This window comes from Apostichopus japonicus, chromosome 13 (genome assembly GCF_037975245.1).
Source record: "Apostichopus japonicus isolate 1M-3 chromosome 13, ASM3797524v1, whole genome shotgun sequence".
NCBI classification, from domain to species: domain Eukaryota; kingdom Metazoa; phylum Echinodermata; class Holothuroidea; order Aspidochirotida; family Stichopodidae; genus Apostichopus; species Apostichopus japonicus.
The window spans coordinates 17,336,068-17,358,736 of record NC_092573.1 but is presented as its reverse complement, the minus strand read 5'-3'; the positions used below and the strand labels follow the sequence as shown (position 1 = coordinate 17,358,736).

Sequence of the window (22,669 nt, the reverse complement as noted above, 5' to 3'; positions counted from 1 at the left end):
TTAAACAGAACTCCAATTTATCTGGAAGGGTGCCTCGTGGTACATAGCTTTGACTGAATTCTCTCACACGGCCTGGCGAAGTTAAGACTTATGTCACTGTGTTTGGAGTTCACAGTTAGAAAACATCCCCCGTCAGTTTCACTACGTTTCTTTGAGTGTCACTACTCATGCGAGTATAGGAATGCTCTTGAGAAAATTCCTGCCTTCAAACGACTGTTCCAAAGTCTAATCAACACTAATAAACGAAGTTGCTCGTTTTCCGACGTTTCGCGTAACCACACATTGACCTTCTATTTCGTTTAAAAAAGAATTTCAACGTACCATTGAAAATTCCACGAAGGAAATGACTGAGATAACCAATCGTTAAAATTCGGGGAATTTCGATAAAAATCGGGGAATTTCGATGAAAAAACGTGGAAATTCGGTTATTTACCTTTCAACGAATTTTAACGGGAGTTAAGCGAAATCAGTACTGTAAGGATTCGTATTTCTGATGGTAACTTGTTTCACAACAAAGGTCGCACCAAAAAATTGACTATTTCAATGTTCATAAATTCACAAGTTTGTGATAAAACTCTCTCTGAGCAAACCAGGTATGCACTGCCTAACTACCTGTTCATACACCTAGGCTCTACAACATATCTCCTTTGGACAAATGCAATTTTGAAAACCTTTTCAACATTATATGTCACAGAAGTTGACGGGATAGAAAACAAAGTAAAACACAGAAAGGTAATGCTCATACATACCTAGCCATAGGTAAAATCCAATTTTAACAATCTTTTGGAAAGAAACTGGAATGTCCACAGCAAAGTCTTGGTAAAAGCATGGCCCCACTGGAAACCACTTTGGTAGTGGTGGGAAGTTGTTCTCACGAACTACAAAGGAACGTTCAAAAGGAAAACCGTAGGTTTTCTTGACTATGAGAGTAAGTTAGCTGTTTATGATAAGAGCAGCATCAAAACAAACAAGTATTAAAGCAAACAAAGAGAGGAAAGTTAAGGAAACAGCTTCAATTTTAAACATCATCATATATATAGTAACCATTATCATATGCACTAAGGTCTCAGTGCCATGTGTTCTTCAATAGCTAAATATTTCTTTGAATGTAAATGAAAGTGCAAACAATGTAATTGTATGGTATTCTCATTTGCTAGAGAAGGTTGCGGTGAAAACCTCCTCCAAACAGCTTTAGAAAATCTTATTCCCGGGAATAATTTAGAGTTCCAATTTTGCACAGCAGTTTGAAGGCTCTGAACTTTGTCTCTTATGAAATAACATGATTTCTGTATTAAAAAAAACTTGCTATGCATCTTCTCAATTGTATAGCAAATTTTCCCATTTTGTATGGCATTTTTGTGATGCGAAACATGATAAATTATTCCATGTTGGATAAAAAATACATGCCCTAAACAAGACACCATTGAGCCACTCAATCATGCCAGTTGAATCTGCAATGTTTTCATTTAGTCACTATTATCCTTAAGAGAGGTGAACATAGCTAGTTTGGTGCTAAAAATAGCATGTTTTTAAGAAATTAGGGTTCAATATTGATGACTTTTGACACATGTCTCAGCTGGGAGTCTATGACACTCACTGTTATACTGTGCATTTCTCAACTGCTGCTCTCTTCTCTGTAACTCTGCTGCCTTCTCTTCCAGCTCTGCCTGTCTCCTCAGAAGATCTTCATTTGCTGCTGATGTGGCCTTTAAAAAGAGACATAAAAAAATCCTCTTACATTCATCACACCCTAATTTAGTTATGAATATAGTACTTCTGAGTCACCTTGGCTCTCTTCCTCCTTCCCACTTTTACTTCACCTTACCTGAACTGTTTCCGCTCTCCTCCCTTTCATCTTCTGTCCCTTTCCCCTATTTCCTACCTCCTCACCTCTCCCCCCCCCCTCCCCCCTCTCCATTGATCAACTGAGTTCACAGTGGCATATAACCGATTGGATGGAAGAGGTTGCTACCACTGTGAGAATGATCAGAAAGAAAGTTTAAACTTTCAAGAACAATCTCTCCCTCCCTCAATAAATATTTGGTTATGAGTACCTCATTTTAGAAGAAAGGATTTAAAGTAACAGTGTTCAGTTGAATTAAACCTGCTCTAACTACTGCTTATTAAGAACACCCAAATCCCTGTTCAGGCAACTACTGTACATGCAATACATGGAGATGAGGGATGATGGGGATGACGGATGGGGGGTAAGAGGTTGGGGTACCATTGGTGACTGGCAGAGGAAAGAGGTTGTTTGGAATGAATGACTTACTGCTGCCTGGGCAGCTGAAGCTGAGTAGGCCGGAGGCGCATCTCTTGAAGTATTAACAACAGCTGGCTGTGTACTCTGGGCAGGTACTGGTGATGGCACACTTGTGTTTGTCTGGAAAGAAAAATACGGTGAGAAATACATGTCAAATACTGAGGAAACCCTCCATATGCTTGAGTAGAATTACCCACCTGTTTCCCCTTAACCACTGCATTTTACCAGTAATCTGCTCAACCTAAATCTGTAAATTTTGGCTTGAATCTTATGACACTGGACCTAATACCTCCAAATATATCTCCCCAACATGTACTGTAATTTCCAAAGACTTTCATTTGCCTTGAAAATGTTCTTACATTCTACAGATATATTTTGTACATTATGTGTGTCGCTTCAAACTCTCAGTCAAATGAATATAAAGTCCAATGTCCCATAAGACATAAGCAAGTGTCATGAAATATTGACAAGCATGTTTAAGGCAACAACTATCTCGGGAGTTATCGGATTGTAGAAACAATTCTCATGAAAATAGAAAATAATGTGAGCATTCCCATGAAGAAAACATGCGCTAATATGCGCGAGGTGAGGTTGACCTCAAACGTTAAGAACAGAGAGAATTTAAACTTTACCTGTTTGTTGCTATCTTCAAATGGATTAAATTCTTCCAAACCCCTCGATGAGTTAGCTGTTGCTTGTTGCACAGATGGGTCCTGCAAAGACAAGAAACATCATGTTAAATGGACTTTCAGTGAAACAGTTACCTAACTAGAATATGATGACCGATAGATAGCAGTCACATACTTTCAAATATTTATGGGTCAACACTGCCACATGCATTCTTCCTCACTACTAAAGAGAGTTTCAATGGTGCTTATAATGTTGGACAAACAAAGGCTACAGGATCACTCCAAATCTCACGTGGAAGTTGGAACGGCTATTTGCAGATCTTGTACTGCTGGGAGGGTAGGTGGAGGGGAACATATTTTTACGTTAACCAGACCACAACTGAATTAAGACAATTGTGTCAGCTACATGATTTATTCTCTGCTTTTCTCAATTAGTAACAACATTTTATGCAAGATCGAAAAGTTAGATAGAATCACAGCACAACACAGCTTCTAAATTAGAAGCAAAGATAAGACATCACATGTGGATTGAGTAGTAAACAATCCAGATCTTACAAAGCCTTTGTAAGATGCTAGTACTCACTTTTCAGCTTGTAGAGTACTTTAAAGAAAAGAAAAATTCCCAACAAGAACACACCAAGACTTGCTCATCACATTATAACATTAAAGTCTCAATACGTGTTTGCTGATGTATTTCAGAAAACAAACTTCGGTGGGCGTTCGCAGTGTTTTTACAGTAAAGCGTTCACGCCATAAGGGCAACAGAAAATAAATTTATTTCTTCAATTGCGATAGCTTTGGCTCCATTAAACCCACCTGATCAGAGTGCATTTAGAATAAGAAAAACTGAATTTGCTTTGGAAGTTTGTTTCCCGAAATTCTTCAGCAAACACGTATTGATACTTTAATAACCACAGAAAGTGTGTAGAATACCTATTAAAGTACTTTACGCAATTAATTATTCTTTACAGGAAAATAATAACAGTTACTGTAATTTAAAACAGGCTTTTTTTTTCTTTTCACATAAAGATATCCCCCACATATCCTTGTACAACTCTGATATCTTACTGTACAGTATGTCATAATCAATATTGATATGTACAATAGGTTTAGGAGATTCCCCATGCAATGAAGCTGATGCTAAATTTGTCTCCTTATCATTGTGAATACTGAAAATCTCTCAAATAGCAATTTGATGAATGCTGGAGAATCTTTTGATATGTGCTCTTTGTTTGATTTCACTGAATGCAACATGAGAGCCTACTGAAATCAGACAGCAAAAACTGCAGTGTAGGTTCAATGATGCTACATGAATAATCTTATTTGAATGTGACACACTGTAAGGTATAGCCAGGATGAACAACATACTTCAAAATAAGTAGTACAGCAAAAAGCATTAAGATATGACAAACTATATTCACATTGGCATCTAATGACTGAGATGGAAACTTCTTGTTTTCAGCATAGAGACAAAGACAACAGGCTTCTTCTACTCAATGTGGTACACCTACACGCTGTACATTTAGCAGGCGCCGGGCAATTTTTAGCCCCTGGTCCCCAAGATTTTGCGTCTGGTTTGCCTCTAAAACAAACCAGACGACAGCTAATTTTCGTAATCGGCACCTGATCATTTCCCCAACATTACTACATCCAAACATGAAGTTTTTATTTGGCACTGAATCTCGACAATTGCAAAATAAGACAGAAAACTTCAACAACAGAAGCAAAGATATAATACCGATTATACAAAATGATATCTGCCATCCCAATACATTAAGCATGTTTAAACAGTATAGTGTTTCATTTCACAAATTTGTGCACAGGTATGCAGGGACGTACATGGTAACTCCAAATGTAAGCAACACACTTAAGTCAATGGAGATGTGGATCGAGACTACTAAACTTATCTACAGATGCCTCTCCTATGCTAATGAGTCGTAATGCACATGTTTTCTACTAGGCTGGTCGGTGGGAGATTATACGGTAGATTATAATACAAGGTTTCCACAATTTGACCCCTGGTGACTCCAAATGACAATTGACATCCACAAAAAGTAATAAGCTTCTTGTAGTTAACATGTCACAACTACTTATGAAATATGAGATTGGTACAAGCTTCCATTCTTGAGTTATCATGTTTACAATGTTTTCACAATTTGACCCTGGTGACCCCAAATGACCTTTGACCTCCACCAAAAACAATAGAGATCTTGAACTCAACATGTCACAATTACATACTAGATATGAGGTTGTTCTAAGCTAAGCTTGGTACAAGCTTCCATTCTAGAGATATCATGTGTACAAGGTTTTCACATTTTGACCCCTGGTGACCCCAAATGGCCACTGACCTCCCCAAAAAACGATAAGCTTCTTCTACTCAATATGGTTCTCATACATACTAAAAATGAGATTGGTCCAAGATTGCCTTCCTGAGATATTGTGTTTACAAGCAAGGTGTCACACACAGTCACTCGCCCACCCATCAGACTGCATGACTACAATAGTTACTATTATCATCGAAACCAAAAAAGTTACTGTTGGCAAAACATCCATATGGTTTTGATTTAATGGGAAACTAGCACTATCTTACTTTGTGTCTACCACAAGAGATCCCTATCACCATAATATATTACTGCCTCAAGCTTCCTGAAATTTGAGGAAGTTACTCTTTTCAGTTTCTTAATACTCAAACTGAAAACATCTTTTTACACTGTAATACCATAATTGGTTGAAACAATCCATTACAGTATAGAATATGTAACTTTTGTTTGTTTCACACACATTACTTCAAACATAATAGCGGTTGTACATCACACAGTAAGTGTCCAGAAGAAAATTTGAAGCTACGGCACCCATCCCCTCCCCCCCAGCTAACCCCTACCCCTACCAACCCAAAGTACCACTAATCAGTTGTTAAAATTAGTCTATGTATATCAAGAACCATTTTACAAAGCTGAAGGACCTTTAAACATTGAAGTAAACAATGTCAAACAAGTAACTTCTTCATAGGAACTCCCCAAAACTTACTGGTTTGGGGAATTACGAGCATTGATACTTACCTGTCTCCCAGTCCACATCTGCACTTTCCCATCTACCTAACTAAACATTGGAATGTTTAAGCACTGCGCCCTCACTCCCTGGGCACTGCCCACTCCCACTAACACCTTCCGGATCTACCCCATGGTGATACAAGGGTTCCCATGTCCCGCAGAGTGGGTAGCAGAGGGCACGGACGGCACCTACTCTGGGAGCCGAGGGCAAAAAACAAGCGAGAAATGAGCTCCGCCCATCAACCGAACCCTTGACAAGTGAAAACAAGGTGGGGTGAATGTGGTATTATGTGCTGCAGTGAACCACCAAACAACCAAGTACCAACATGAGCAAAGATAGAAAAGAGCCCGCATAGGGGCTGCTGACTCACCTCAGACTGTATTGGTTCTGAGAGAAGTTGGATCAGTAGGGTGTCCTCATGCCTATGGAAAGACCGTTGGTTCTAGACTAGGTGAGACAAGTGAAACAGGGATCCTTCCATAATCTGTCGAGCTCCAGTTGTGAACACTGTTTGTTGTCGTTTGACGCTCAGCCGTCAGGTCAAGTTTCGTAATTGTAGGTCAGCCGTCAGGTCAAGTTTCGTAATGGTAGGTCCACGGTGGGAGGAGGGAGAGACAGGTAAGAATCGTCGCTCGTAACTCACCAACTTACTTTGCTCCTTTCTTATATGTCTCCCATCTCACATCTGCATGGAGTAGCACTGTTATGATGGTCGGAGGCCCAATGGGCAGGACCTTCCTGAAGGAACTCCCAACACCGCATGCACAAACCGATGCAAGGGTGTCAGTCAAATATGCAGATACAAAAGTTGATAGTGTTTTCCATGCCGCTGCTTTCAGAATATCCTCCAGGGGGACCCTTGCGAGCAAAGCCTTGGAGGATGCCTGGCCTGTGAGGTCGTGCACCCTAACCCTCTCCCCTGCCGGAGTATGAAGCTAGATCAGTTGAACAATCCATCTGGAAATCGTATCCCTGGAGGCAGGCGTGTAAGGTACATACAGAACAATGAACAGTCTCAGTGAGGTACGGAGAGTCTTGGTTCTGCTGATATACCATAGGAGTGCCCCAACTGGGCACCACAGCTTGTCCTTTCTGACGGAGGAAACATGGGAGATCCTGGGGAGGAAGATGTCTCCTGGCACAAAGTTTAGTGTCTGATTCTTTGGCAGGAATGCTGGATGAGGGATTAGGCGAATGCCGTGGTTTTTGAAACGGACATGCCCCACTGCCACGGAGAGGGCATGCAAGCAGCTTCTTCTCCTGGCCGATGCTGCGGCTACCAAGAACACAGTTTTGTATGTCAGGTGGCGTAGAGAAGTTGACGCCATTGGCTCAAAGGGATTGTCAGACATATCTCTGAGCACTCAGTTTTTGCTCCATGACCATGGGAGTCTTCAGGGAATCCTATGTGAATTGCAGATATTGCTGACCAGAGAGTTCCTGATCGTAGAGATTCGTTTGACCTGGTAAAAGAGGTACATGAGGAAATCGGCGATTTGGTTCAGACGCTGAATGTGGGTCAGTCTGGGTGTTCGTACACCATCTAAAGAAGTAGCCAAGTCTTGAAGAATAAGTCCTGCTGGTGCCAGGTCTTCTTGCTGCCTATGCCATATCAGCAACTTTTTCCGAAGACCCTCGAGCTCCGAGACCACACTTGATAATGGCTAGTGGTCCTGTAATGATGACAGGTTAACAGTTGCACTTGTACTGACCGCTTTCGTAATCTGCAGTAGGGGACGATGTCCACGAGGCTGGCCATGACCTGCTGACTGGGTGACAATATCGTGTTTTCCTGTTTGATCACCCACCGTAGGAGGTGAGTAATCAGTGCAATGTTGTTTGCCGCATCTTGACATGAGTAGCCTATCACTAGCCAGTCGTCCAGGTACACAAAGAGTGGGATCCCTCTGCAGCGGAGTTCTTTCACTGCTGCGCCGGCTACAGGGGTGAATACCCTCGGCGGTACCCCGAGGAAACCACATCTAGCGACCAAGAATCCGGGCATAAAATTTGCCATCGATGTGCATATTGCAATAGTCTCCCCCCTACAATCGGATAATCCGTGGTAGGGTGGTCACCCCTAGTGCTGGGCATCAAAGAAGGCTGAGTGCTGTGTGGTACGAGTCCCGTATTCCTGCGTCCCAGGTCAGAGTCAAGGTACTCCATGGACAGGTGGAGCCTTGTGACCTCCAGCCTGAGGGTTGGCCTAGTCTGAACATGGGTGAGGGTGGTCTGTTATCCCTGGTGCCTGTGTCAGCTATGGATGAAGCGCAGCCGTGTCGCGACTGCAACCTCTGGATTGTCTGGGGTTGGTGGGCAGTCTCACCGCCGCTAGTCTGCAAGTTTGAGTTCTCTGCAGGTTGAACTTCCAGAATGTCTGCTTGGACAGTGTTTCCCTTCTGGTGAACTCGCTCTGTACAGCTTCGGCAAACTGGCCTGAGAACAGGGCTTCCCCTTCAGGCCATCTCATTGGGGCCAGAATGTAGGCCTGTCTGGACTCCATTAGTTGGATACCCTGGCGAATTGATCGTATATAAGTCTCACCAGTGGGCCCAGCAGCCACATGATTTGGGATGCCTCCCGGTCAAGGATCTGTTCTTTGTCACACGGGAGCTGCTGATGGTGTCTCATGAGCAGCTCCGCTGATAGCATGAGAGTCCAGGCAAATTTTCAGGCCGACCCTAGAGACCTGGTCAGGGTCATACGACATGTGGTCCAGTTTTCTCTGTTGCAGGTCTCTGAAGTTGCCCAAGGTTATGCCCTGTTCCGCTCGGAGCCTGTCCCTAACTTCCGAGGAAATCAATGGTAATTTGAAGATCTGTCTCCATGCTGTATTGTGAGCCTTAAGTGCCCTGTCTTGTTTGGCTGGGAAGGCGGACCCTTTTCTCTTGGCATGAGGGCATTCAACTTTGTGGAAACAGACTGTGTCCACAGGTAAGCATGGAGCTGCAGATTGTGAGGACGTGCAAGGACGTCCAATACAATGAGTGTCAATTGAACAACTTTATTTATAACAAGAACACCTGTGGAAATCTGCAACCAATGGCAGAGAAAAACATGCATGAGAAACGATACATGTCAGGACAGAGGTGAACGAATAAGAACACGATAGAAAGAAGAAGGGGGCACGCGGAGTGCACCCTCGTCCCAGCCAAACAGGTGCCGGGGAGCCTAGCCCGGAACCTGGGCCTAGGAACTGAGGCCCCTATTGGAGCTCAGGGTGAACTAACAATAGTTCGATCCCTGTCCTGAAGAGGGGGCAATGCCCAATGGGCAAGACCCCACTAGGGGGTCACCGCCCATGTGGGTGAAGAGCCCCCACCTATAGTCTACAAAGCCTCACAAAGCCTGGAGCAAGGGAACTGGCCTCTCTACCAAAGGTAAGCCTAGGGAACACCCGCGTAGTAGGGGCCTAGCAGCAGAGCCTAACACTGAACTATATTAGGACACACCCACGCTACCGAGCCTAGTCGAGTAGCCTAATTACGCTAAGGGCCAAGGGCGCCCGCCCTAGGCGGGAAACCTCTCCTACCTACCCCCGGAAGGAACTGGGGATTCAACAAGCTGGCTAATCTCAGTATGTTATAAGAGAAGAAAAGTTTCCGTCCCAGGGATGCAAGCCCCCTAAAAAGTTTGCGGCCCGCAAAAAGAGCTTGCGTCCCGATCAAACACCAATTGCGTTCATTGTATTACCTACTGTTACTAGGGTAGTGTAGTATCACTGCTTATATTCTGTGTATGTTACACACAATATATAGGGCAGATAGCTCAGTGCCTCTAGCTTCGCTGTTTGAAAGGGGCGGCCTGGCCCACTCCTCCTTTCGACCACCCTGCCGTTTCAAACAATTTTTACCCCCAGCCCCCTCCTTCATCTGCCCTTGTACTTCCCTACTCCCTAACTCTGTAGTAGCTCCATGCTTTGACTTTGCAGCGCTTCCAACAACCAATTCTTCAAAACTCACTGTACCGACAGTGTGCATATCTTTCGCTAAATTCCACACAGTTCTCTGTACTACTGCATACATACATAGGCCTGTTCAAACTTCATTTTCAACTACACATGCGCAAATCATCAAAACCTGATCCAACATTTATCCTGGGCTCTTTGCAAACAATCATCTGTACGAAAATTTCAGAAGGCCTATGTGAATAGCTTCTTACCCAATGTTGATTAAAAAATCAAACTTCAATGTTCTAAAGTACAGAAGTTTACACACGAATGCTGCACCAAAATAACATTTACTGAAGCTTATGGTCAATTGGACCGCGAAAAATTTGCAACAGAAACTACTGTGGTATGAATGTACATTTTACATGAGCAACTCTTAATGCAGAGAGAAGAAACATACTGTGAGATGAAATATCCTTTTCAGGACCAGGATGTAAGCTTCCTACAAACTTCATAGACTGTCTCAACTCATAACATTTGCTGATCAAAACAATGATTAAAATATTATGTGATAGTCTCAGAAACAATTCAAGTGCATCTTCGTACCACCAGTGATTGTTGTAAAAATGTACGTAAAAAATTTATGAGATAACAAGGCCTAACGTTATCATATTTGAGTGCACACATATGATAGCCTATCCCACAAACTTTGTTATCTCTACACAGGGGAAAGTAACGTTGCAAGTAATTGTTGCTAAACACCTTACTTCATGTTCATGCACTACAAATGCAAGAATGTTTCCAGACAATCGGTAGGGACTATTAGCCAATCAAATCACAGGAATATTGGTAAAGCATCATTGTCTATTTTTAGCATGAAAATCTCCGTAATGGAGTTTTGGTAACCCTGTACCTTGCGATTGATCGTTATGATATATTTATTTCAAACAAATTCAATGATCTGTAGGAGTGGGAGAACTTTTGATTCTTGTCAGATGAAGTTGTAGTTTTTTGAAAGAAATAAAGATGTGCATTGAGAAATGTGTTTTATTATGTTTTCCGTTGACCTAGTTGTACTTGGGGGGAGTGTACTTGGGGTGTGTGTCTCGACATAAAGAGTTTGCGTCCGCTAAATGCAATCAATTTGAAGAGTTTGCATCCCTGGCCAGAACATTGCGTCCCAGAATCCTGCGTTTGTCACAATGCTGTAATCCCCAGGTGGACCACCAGCTAGTGGTGGGAGCTTAATGGCAAAGCCTAAATGGCTAACAGACGCGGGAAGGCCACGCCTACGAAGTAGGTGTCGCGCAACCGATTCCTGTAGAAAAATACGCACAACGGACACAGAAGGAGTGTATATCAAGTGACAAATTATGCTTGAAAACAAAGGATACTTATAGAATGCTTCTTGGAAGTGACAGTAAAGGAGCTTCTACGGCCGCAGGTTCAAGATGAAGTTCCAAAACTCATAAGAAACGGGTGAAAATTGTTACGTAAAAGTCACTACAAAAACGTGTAGTATCTTCCTAAGTGGTCAATTCGGAAGGAGGTGTAAGTGGGCGGTGCTCAGGGAGTGAGGACGCAGTGCTAAAACATTCCAATGTGTAGTTAGGTAAATGGGAAAGGGCAGATGTGGACTGGGAGACAGCACAGATGTGGACTGAGAGAGGAGCTAAGTAAATTGATCAATCTCTGCCTTATAGAACCGTACACTATTTGCATCTCGCTCGATATTTTTGGAAGTTGAAAGAGAACTTTGGGAAGATCAAGTCTACATAAACATGAACTAGCATTCCCCATCAAGATTTGGCATCAGAAGCATTATGAGATCTGTAATATTGGAGGGATCATGCACCATCAGAGTATTTCAGAACAAATCCTTCAGTTCAACTGGTATACACATTTCAGTATGAAGCACAATGTAAGTACTGTACAGTATGTCACACATAATCTACAATGTACTACTCTTCAAACACTATCTTAGATCCCTTGAACTGTAGGGGCAGTCACTCTGTATTAATTTTGTTATTCAAATTATTTTCACAATACCTCCATGCAATAACACTGTCTTATACTATCACTGCTTGTGATGGAGATGATGTTGTTTCTGGTTCAAATTCAGAGCGGACTTTAATAGTTAAGCAGTTTAAACACTGAGACAGCCGTTGAGCAAGTAATGCTGTTAGGCTGCAGCTTTGGAAAATTGTGTGACATAAATTACAGCACTTTTTACAATTAAAAGGGAACATTTGAATTTGTTACCGTGGAAGTAAACACTGACAGTTTGCCATAACTGTTGTGGGTTAACAGTCAGGGTCAGATCCCACAGAAAAGTTTACAAGATACATCATCCGGTCTAATGCTGACTACCAATCCATTCAAACATCTCAAATAGTCATGCACCCTGAAAAAAATCTGTGATGCCTAATGCATTGCCTTCTGCAAAAATGGGATCATTGCCAAGAATACACAGCATACGTAATATCAGTCAAAGACTATCTAGATGAAACAAAATAGAAGCTATTCTCTCATTTGACAGGTAACAACTTTCAGCTTCATTAGATGTGCATTTAACAATTCCTGAAAAGGCCTCAATAATTAATATACATGTGTCTTACATTGCATCAAACAATATCCTATTCAATGGACTCATTACACTTTCATTTTTATAGTTCATTACAGAAAATCCTTGTACTTTGACTTACTCCTCCTTCTTTGTGTTTGTTATGTACAGAGAAATCTAAGTACTGTTGTAAACTGTGCTAAGACAAAAATACAGGCTGGTAGAAACCAGGAGGGGCTCAATCACCACAATGTTTCACACAATAATCACAGATGCCCAAACCACAGATGGGATGGGTTTGTGTAAAGAATTGGGTGGGGTGGGATGTACCAAAACCTTTCATTTATAAGTAATATTACTATAATTTTACCCACAAATGTGTTAAGGGCATAATTTCCCAGGCTACACATTTGCCCTCTTACCTTTGGTTCCCTTAGATAATGCTGTTTTGCATGAAACGGTGACAGATTAGTCTGTCTGGCCAGAGTAGCATGAAGAGAAACAAATTTCGCAGTTTTGTTGTGGTTGTCTGTCTTCATCTGCTACGGATTGCAGCTGATGTACCACTATTTGCACAATTAATTCCTGCAAAGGTTCAAGGATTTCAAACCAAACCCTTTAGAAGTGAAACTGCCCAATTCTCATTTTGATCCATTTCAATTCCTTGATATAAGTTTGTTAATAAATCCATTTACATTTATCCTCCAGACTATATGATAATTTCATTAAAACTTGAGTAATGAAAATTAGTGCGGTAATCACTTCTACCTGCTTTCATCTGTTTTCATTTCCATTTAAATATTGTTTAATATATATTTCTTCATTTTTGGTAACTGTGGGCAGAAAGGGGGAGGCTTACCACGAAATCAAGTTGAAATAAAATATAGCTTAAAGAAAATAAGTGTTTCTACCCAAAAGAGATTGATAATTTTACAATAATATGATGCAGGGAAGATAATCTTAAAGCAGGTCGATGACTATTGAGCAGTTGATCACTAACACTTTGACCAGTTTATATCACCTCTTCATAATGTAAACTACATTATTGAGTCCCACGATGTAAAAGTGAACCTCTGCAGAAGTGAGCACATGAGAGTTCAAATCACAGGTTTGACTTGTATGATTTAAGGATCCACAGGTGTGTTTGGTATTTCTTGATGCAACATATTGCAAACAAAGAAATCCAGAGCCCTATTCAACTTGGAGACACATGACACACCTTTTGCAACAAATATGTTTAGTATTTAATATGACCTTAATGTCTACAAACAATTTCTTTACAAGAGATAACAAAAATAATGACCGTAATTGGGATTACCTTATTTATCTAGATCTTTTAAGAACTAAGAACTTCAACACATTCATTTTATTTATCAAGTTACTCCCACCCACTGTTTAAAGTACTGTATAATGTGGATTTACTATACTACCATGCTGTACATTGTTGAACAGGTTACAACTACAAAGATACAATATACAATATTCAATACTAAAGCCTAGTGTTATAAAAAATATATATCTCTTAGAATCACACCCACTAGAATTTCAAGATCAGTTAAGACATGTTATACAGCTTTGTATACTGCATTAAAGTATTTAAATATCATACCTCAAACGGCGATCCGATATTCATGATGGTCTCATCCAATGCTGCACATGTACTGTATTCTGATATGTGAGAGTCTCACTCCAAGTCAAATTAAATCCATACAGTCCTAGGCAAGCTCCAACACTTAACAAGCTCTCTCCCTCATTGAACAGATAAATCAAGCACTCACGTACAGCTCTAATGCACACACAAAATTTCTGTTTACACACTGTGTGCACATATGGGATAACCTCTTACTACGTCTACCAAAATGCCACGGACTATAACAATATTTAAATGCAGTGTCGTTCATTCCAAAATATTGTTTCAGAAAATCTCTGTAAACTCAAAACCAGAACCAGTAACGAACAACTGACGACTACAACTGAATTTTGGACACCTGGGATAAATGTGAATCCACCCTACTGCAATTATTGACTGCACTTTTAGTCTGCTCAATGCAGCATTGCTGTGCAGACTGAGGGAAGTGCCAACCTCACATGATATTGACAAGGAGATGACTGCACTAGCATAATCAGGCTTTTTCTTAATGTATAGTTTTCTCTTCTTATGTTTACTAGGCATCCAGGGGGATATATATGATTGAAGAAATATTAACAGATGGTAACAAAACTTTCAGGTGCAATTCAGTAATTTCTTCTTCCCTTTGTAAAATTGATTATACTATATTTTGTTGTTGTTACATGTTACCTTCGAAAATCTCAAGCAAGCCACATTGCATGTTGTTGTTGTTTTCTTATCAGATGCACTACTGTGAAACTGATTTGAAAAGTGAAAAATAAAAGGCTTAAAGACCTGAGACAGTTCTCATAAATGTGTCTTTCATGAAATGCCTTTCTATAGTTTCACGTTGCAAATGAAACAACCATCATGAATGTCATCTTTTGTGCTATTATTACCAATTAAGAAATTGGTAATTAGTCCATACTCTAAATCACTTTTTTAATGTTTTAGTTCCAAGTACATCTATCAACATCACAATCTAAGTGAAAAGTTAAACAATATCAGTCTCTAACAGTGGACAGATCTGTAATTGTACTATAAGCGCTCTTGAACATGCTTAAGCATGAAAAGAGCGCTATATAATTCTGGTAAATAATAATAAGCATGGCAAGTTGTCAAGAACGAGATCCCGAACTTCCTGTTGTGAAATTATGCATGAGTACCAGAGAAATGGATCATATCCAAGTATGATTGCAAACTTAGTTCCAGACAAAAAACTGTTGCATTAGATGATATCATGTAACAAATAACACTAGGTGAACACTACTTATTTCCAAAATTTGTCATATTCTAATGATATACTGTACCAGACAATATTATGACATGGTGGGTTTCTGTTACTAACTTACTATTCATCAAGAAAGTTGCACCTAGATATCTTGATAAGCTATTGTACAGTACGGTACAAGTTCACCTTTTAACTGTGTTAAGTTCTTAAAAAGCAAATAAACTGCCATAAAAAAATTATCAGAATTTAGGGATGACAAAAACTTTCCAACAGCTGTCAACTTGGCAAATAATAATTACTGAACTTCTAAAGAAAAACTAAAATATCTGAGTAATTTACTGACGAATTACAATTTGTCTGTATAGAATTTAAAGGGATAAAATCAATATTAGTGGGTAAGACTTTTCGCTTAATCAAGTATACAATGTACATGTGTAAGTTAGTTCTCTTCACCTTAGTCTTTATTTTCTCTTAAACATATGTATGGTTTTTCTTTTCTATTTTCACCTTCCCTTCTGTTTTGCCCTCAGATCCCTATATTATCAATCTGTCCTTGAAATGACTGCTGCAGTGAAGATTACCACTAGACTATGTCTGTAGCTTTTAAGGTTACACTGACTATACTGATACAATATCACCACAATAATGGCTAATCATTTCAGTGAAGTATACACAATAATTAATCCTCATATGTATACACCATCCTATGAATATGTATAGGCCTCATTAATATTAACAATATTGATTTCAAGTTAACAGTACAACAATCCATATAGTGACACGCAGCCATATGGTTGACTGTAACAACAATGAGAGAGATGACAGTTCAAACACTACACAGATCCTTGTGCATGGAACGTGTGGAGGCCAGTTGTGTGAGGGAATTTCAGTTGATGTGTGCAGCTGTGTGCCTGCTCTATATAGTATTACTATCTACCAACTGTAGGCATTGACTTGTTATAAGGTAAATTTAAGTCTTGTCAGATAGACCACATCCACAGCTAGCGAAACACAACGATGAAGGCGATATCTGCAAAGTTTGGGACCTTGTCAGTGCCTGACATGGTCAGGAGGATTCCAGAGAGGATGAGTGGGATACCTGCAAAGTTTGATGCTGTGGTGCATAAGGTACAGTATGGTGCTACTTACAGTTGTAGACTTTCAAGTTGCTTTCTAACTTTCACTCTGTGATTAAGTCTGTCCACACGGTAGGCCATGTAGCCATCATTCTACTGTTATTTTTTTTCAATGCATTTCAGACATTCTGTAAAAACAAATATGCCTTTCACTTGGCATGAAGTAGATATTTTCAAATTTATTTTCTACATAAATAATAGTCTAAAATTCTGATATATATATATATATGATTTCAAATGATGGATGGATCCTACATACTTCTTATTACCTGGCATGTACTGTACAAGTTTAGAAATAACTGGGAACCAAATCAACATAAGTTGAATAATTGAACTGTACCAACTGTGACATCTATCTTCCATAGTTACATACATGGTACAGCATGCTGGTCAGAGAAGTATACATTTTAACTATATAAAATTATCATAGGCATATTAACTTGTTTGCCCAACTCTGTCTATTGTTTTCATTATTTCTATTTTATACTCCATTTCTTCGTTCTGTTCAATTCTTCTTCTTCCCTTCAATACTTCAAGATTGCATAATGTCCTTCAAGATTGCATAATGTTACATGTACCACTGTCTTATTATTTACCATATTGTATGCAACTCAGTGGGCTTTTCCCAATCCCATTACCCATTGTCATGTGAGTCAACGTTTTCAACTCACCAACATATACACAGTACATTGTGCAGTTATATTCAACTGTATACATTGAAAGTGGTATATAAAAACATCCTGTGGGATACCATTGTCAACCTTTCACTTCTTTCACACCAATCGAAAGTGTAGGGATCACTCACTACATGGCATAATAAACAACTATACCTTATCAGTGACACTGCACAGAAGTTGACACTGTATTACAAATTTGTATGCATGCAAGTACACTATGTTACCATAAAACATTTAAGTCACATTTTACCCATGATAATTTCTTGATCTTATGATAACTAATAAGTTTACGATATGCAACTACTTCATTCTCTGACAAAAAGAGTTCACTTTGCATCAAAGGTTTTGGTGAATTACCCGTATACCCCTCCAAATTGAACAGTCAGCAATAAATTGTTTCTACCGCATAAATGCTAACCATTTCTATTTTCTTTTCCTCTCTTTCCTTTTCAATTCAAATAAAGAAGAGAAAGCAAGAAAGCAATAGAATGTGTTCTGATTCATTTTTGTCAATTTGTCATCAAGTTTACTGTTCTTTTTTGGGCTAGGGGAGTGGGGGGAGGGAGTTTGGTTTTTGGACTATATAAAACCAACTTTGCACAAAGGTGGCAACCTCCTATTGTGTGACCTTTGAGTAGAGTTAACTGTCAGTGTCACCCTGCCAGGCTTTCCTTACAATCATATCCCTTGGTAGGGATTTCCAAAGTTTTGCTACAAAAGCTGTTGGTACCCTTCACTGTTTCAGAAAATGATGTTGTTTCTGAGAGTGGCTCATACGTAAGCCCACTGAATGATACCTATGGCATAAAATGCCTAAACGCCTTATTTGCCTTTGCAGTTGATGCCCTCATCTACACTCTTTTTCTTCAAACTATCTCAAGATTTTAAGTATCCATAGAGTAATAAACATAACAAACTAACAATTCAGTTTGGGCTCAAGAGTACTTCCATTGGTTCAAAATGGTTAAATCGCAAACACAATCCAGCTAATTTTATAATTTGCATCAAATATCATATGTCAAATACACTGTATCTTTTGCTTTAATTTAAACATTCAAGTCCCAGTTTCCCTTACTAACCAAACCCCATCACCCACCACTCCCCTTCCCTACACTATCCCTCCATTCAACACAGAAATTAGTTTGCACAATACCATAAATACAGAAAATCATGACTATCATTTCATGTTTATACATCTGTTCTAGCTATCATTGCAAATTTGCTATGCATGGACAGCACATCATTTTGAATCCTCAAAACCAAAATAAATGTTTTCCTTCATGTTTCAGTAAGTACTGTACTAGTCTGAAATACTGTGCAAATGGCTGGCTAATTGGTTAGACCCCTTCATGGAATACAACATCTCCTGTACATGATACTAAACAACAAATTTTGAAAGACAATGGTAAGTCATTCAAATATATATATATCTATATATATATATATATACTAGCAAGGTCGATATTTTATGCCATAAAACATAGACAGATGGCAGATCATTCAATTCAGGTTAGCACAGCAAGTGACCTATTGACATTCAGAATCACAAATCTTTGAGTTGATCATGAAGATGAGTCTTTCACTACCAGCAAAATCTGCCATGAATACAAATAAAAGTTGACATACAGTTCAACATGAAACATCTTGATTAACAACCAATTCACTGCAAACAATACACATAATGGGCAGTGATGACTGGCTTTGTCAAACTGTTAGAAAGTATTTTAACATCTGGTAAACTATGCAAGAATTTGAAAGTAAAACGTTACACTCACAAACATTATTCAAAAATGAATGAATGAAGAAAAATAACTTTGCTTTGAGTCTTGGAGGAGAAATAAATGTTACATATTTTGGGGATTCAGAGAATTATTTTAAACGGTCTCAAATTTGTAAGTACTGTATACCTAGATGCTTGAATATTGAAGGAGCAAGATCTCTATCCAGGTTGTGATTTTATTTAGCGAGATTCTTGATAGATATCAATAGTTCCCTATCATGGAAGTACAATAAATAGTTTTTAGTGGAGTTTAAAGGTCACTTTGTGGAAAGAGAAGTCAACAGCTGGAAAGTTGAAACCATATAAATATCATTCTGTTGTAGTACATTCATAATTGTTAACAAATGTACCCAAGTACAAGTTCTGTGTTAGTTTGTGGAAGGGCCTGGCTCCATGGTTGAGGTCAAAGGTCATTTAAGATCACAAAGTACAAATTTGATACATGTAGCTCTACCCATAACCCAATGGGAAAATAAAATTGTGCTAACTTAGTTAATGCACAGTACCTCTTACAAGATTCTTAGTAATAGAATGTCTAACCATTCTAACACATCAATATTTCTGCCTCAATGTAGGATAGTTTCAAATTTCCCAGCTCTGTCAAAGAGGGATTCAATATCCGAAGAAGGAGATTTTCGCATCAATTTCAACACAGTTCACCGTATTAACATTAGACATGTATGACTTGTACCCAGGCAGGAGCTAACACTGGCGAGTTTCACAATTGACCAGAACATGGATTACTCTGATCTCCAAAATGTAAATGAACACCTATGAGCAGAGTTGTCCTAAAATCAGTGGTACATTATACACCCACAGGTAATAGCAATTATGGGACTCTTTATAAGGTAGCCCATGACGCCTTAAATACCTTCAGGTAATGGAAATGATGGGACTCTTTATAGGGTAGCCCATGATGTATTATACATCTACAGGTAATGGAAATTATGGGACTCTTTATAAGGTAGCCCATGATGCATTATACATCTACAGGTAATGGAAATTATGGGACTCTTTATAAGGTAGGCCATGAATGATGCATGTCTATGATTGACAAGTTCCAAGCAACATTTATAACTTGATTACCAATTTCCAGACAAATTGAAAGGTTTCTGTCTTGCTTGGAAAAGATGGTAGAAACTAACCAGAACACTGGTTTTGTCCTTACCACAATTTACATTGAGAGTATCTTAATTCTAAACAACAGATACAAGATTTTTAAGTTCTAACCTCACATGCCATTTTAAGGCCACATATAACGATAGAATTTGGGTACTAATTGAATGTACACACTAAGTATGAAGTTCAAATGTCCTCAAAGTTCCTCAAGAAAAGAAAAGGGTTCTTCTACTCACTACTATGCATCCACTTGCAAAGTGAAAAGTTCACTGAGGTTTTGGTTTGAAGTTATCATGTTTACAACAAATTTTGACATTGACATATGATGACCTTTGACCACCACAGAAACAATATTGTTCTTCTACTCACTAAACTTGATCTACAAACCATGTACATACACATCCAGTACTGTCAATCACATACTGTTCATTCCTTTTGCCTTCAGCAAGCAATTAAAATGTACTGATTAAGGTATTACACAATGTAAACAATTTAAAGGTATTTAATGCATTTAAAAAAGAATAAAATGTTCAATGTTACATAACTATACAGCAAAACTGCAGTGTAGGTTTCAATGATGCTACATGAATAATCTTTTATGAATGTGACACACTGTAAGGTATAGCCAGGATGAACAACATACTTCAATCTAAGTAGTACAGCAAAAACCAGTGAGATAATACAAACTATATTCACATTGGGAGCTGATGACGAAGATGAAAACCTTTCTTATATTCAGCATAGAGATTGATCTCTACCAAGGAAAACAGGCTTCTTCTACTCAATATGGTACACCTACAAGCCACATATTAAGCAGGAGCTGGGCAAATTTGACCCCCTGGTCCCCAAGACTTTGCATCTGGTTTGCCTCTAAAATATCTAACTAGGCGACAGTTAACTTTCGTAAACGGCGCCTAGTCATTTCCCCAACTTTACTACATCCAAACCCGAAGTTTTTATTTGGCACTGAATCTCGACAGTTGCGAAATATGAAGGAAAACTTCAACAATGGAAGCAAAGACATAATACCGATTATTCACAATGATATCGGCCATTCCAATACATGAAGCATGTACAAACAGTACGTTTCATTACACACCTTTGTACACAGGCATGTAAACAGCGACTAAGTTAGCGACACACTTAGGTCAAATGGAGATATTGTCAAGACTTCTTGATTCATATCTACAGATGCCCTTAAGCTAAGTTCCAATTGCCAACAGCCTCTTCTATTCTAATGTTGTGTAACCCACATGTTACCTAATAGGTTGGTCGGTAGGAGATATAATAGAGTATAAAACAAGGTTTCCATTATTTGACTTATGGTGACTCCAAATGACACTTGACCTCCACAATAAACAATAGGCTTCTTGTACTTAACGTGTCACAACTACATACTAAATATGAGATTATTCCAAGCTTCTTTTCTTGAGATATCATGTTTACAAGGTTTTCACAATTTGACCCCTGGCAACTCCAAATGACATTTGACCTCCACCAAACAATTTTGTGAAAGTTCTTTGCTGGATCTTTCATAAAATTTGAAAGGTCTACCACCTTACTTTAGGTACACAATTGATAATTTCTCTACTGATTTTCAGAGTTTTTATTTCTATAAGGTCAAGTGAATAAGTTGTGCATAGAGTATAACCTTATCGAAAATGCAAGAAAACAAATGGCTACCAAGTCAGTTGAAGGGAATCCGGCACCTTAGAGGAACACTGAACTAAGTCATACCAAAGAAATCGTTTACTAATATACAATAAAACCTTTAAAAAAACGTGGAATGGCAATAAATTGTTCAAATCAATTCCTGTGAGGCTGATTATAAAAGTCAATATTTAACAGCAACCTTTCCTATTGGACTGAGTGACACATATAACCTGAAGTGTGCAAAAAGACTAAAAGAGCCATTGACATTGCCCTTGTGAGTAGGTTGAGGACACATCATTACTCTTTGGTATTGTGACTAAAACTGAGAGCACGCTATGATTACATTCCTTTTGTTTCTGAAACTTTTCTTGTGAAATTTTACGTTTTTTTTTTACTTTTTTTTTCTTTAGTCAGGCTGGATTTCCCCCAGAGCATCGCGGTTTCCCGCAAACCTGGTTCGGAAGGTTCGCAAGGTTTCCAGCCCTGGTCCAAGCTTTCCTTCTTGAGATATTGTTTACAAGGTTTTACAATTTGACCCCTGGTGACCCCAAATGACCTTTGACCTCCCCCAAAAACATTAGGCTTCTTCTACTCAATGTGGTACTCCTACACATTAAATATGTTAGTATGTTTAGTGTTAACTTGCAAATGATTTCACTGAAGCTCAATCCTCAAGCCACAGCTGCTTCTGGAAGGAACTTATCCACTGAATGCTCAATTGACTGCATATGACAACAACAAAATACCCTTCCCTGGTCCTCACCTGCCCCTCCCCCTCCCCACCATCACCCAACTCTACAATTTCTTTGGTGTTATTCTCCTGTTCTGAGACATCTATAACAGGAATGCATGTGATTTATCTGTTCATTGCACATACAGTAGTTTGATACTATTTCTAGGGAGCCTATCACAGGTTCTAGACTGGTTCAGTAGTGGTGAAATCACCACGTGTGATGGTACCATGCCTATTTGGAAATCAGCTCTGTGAAAATTATGTGCTGCTATTGCCCCACCCCAATCTAGGTGCATACTCTTGAAATGAGATTGCCCTTTGTGAGTTGGGCAGGAA

General features: G+C 39.2%; 3 protein-coding genes across 7 annotated transcripts in view; 2 read left to right on the top strand and 1 right to left on the bottom strand.

Moving 5' to 3' along the window:
• The window catches only part of LOC139979192 (zinc finger protein 474-like), a 60,613-nt gene extending 44,854 nt beyond the window's left edge, over positions 1-15,759 (top strand). The window contains exon 5 of the mRNA XM_071989938.1: positions 14,565-15,759. The gene's annotated coding sequence lies outside the window, so the exon portion shown is untranslated. The remainder of the gene's footprint in view (positions 1-14,564) is intronic.
• LOC139979196 (secretory carrier-associated membrane protein 1-like) overlaps positions 1-22,669 on the bottom strand; it is a 57,985-nt gene that overhangs the window by 22,600 nt on the left and 12,716 nt on the right. For 4 of the 5 annotated variants that reach the window (XM_071989948.1, XM_071989946.1, XM_071989949.1 and 1 more), the window contains exons 2-5: positions 2,896-2,976; positions 2,273-2,383; positions 1,598-1,706; positions 750-878 (exon numbers count right to left, since the gene is read on the bottom strand). In XM_071989948.1, the coding sequence (XP_071846049.1) occupies positions 750-878; positions 1,598-1,706; positions 2,273-2,383; positions 2,896-2,976 (430 nt within the window). Of the gene's footprint in view, positions 1-749; positions 879-1,597; positions 1,707-2,272; positions 2,384-2,895; positions 2,977-14,004; positions 14,469-22,669 lie in introns of those variants that run through there. The other variant, XM_071989950.1, reaches the window with a different exon arrangement.
• Positions 15,832-22,669, top strand: part of LOC139979183 (AP-3 complex subunit beta-2-like) — a 59,700-nt gene continuing 52,862 nt past the window's right edge. Inside the window, exon 1 of the mRNA XM_071989918.1 lies at positions 15,832-16,363. Coding sequence (XP_071846019.1) covers positions 16,253-16,363 — 111 coding nt within the window. The 5' untranslated portion in view covers positions 15,832-16,252. The remainder of the gene's footprint in view (positions 16,364-22,669) is intronic.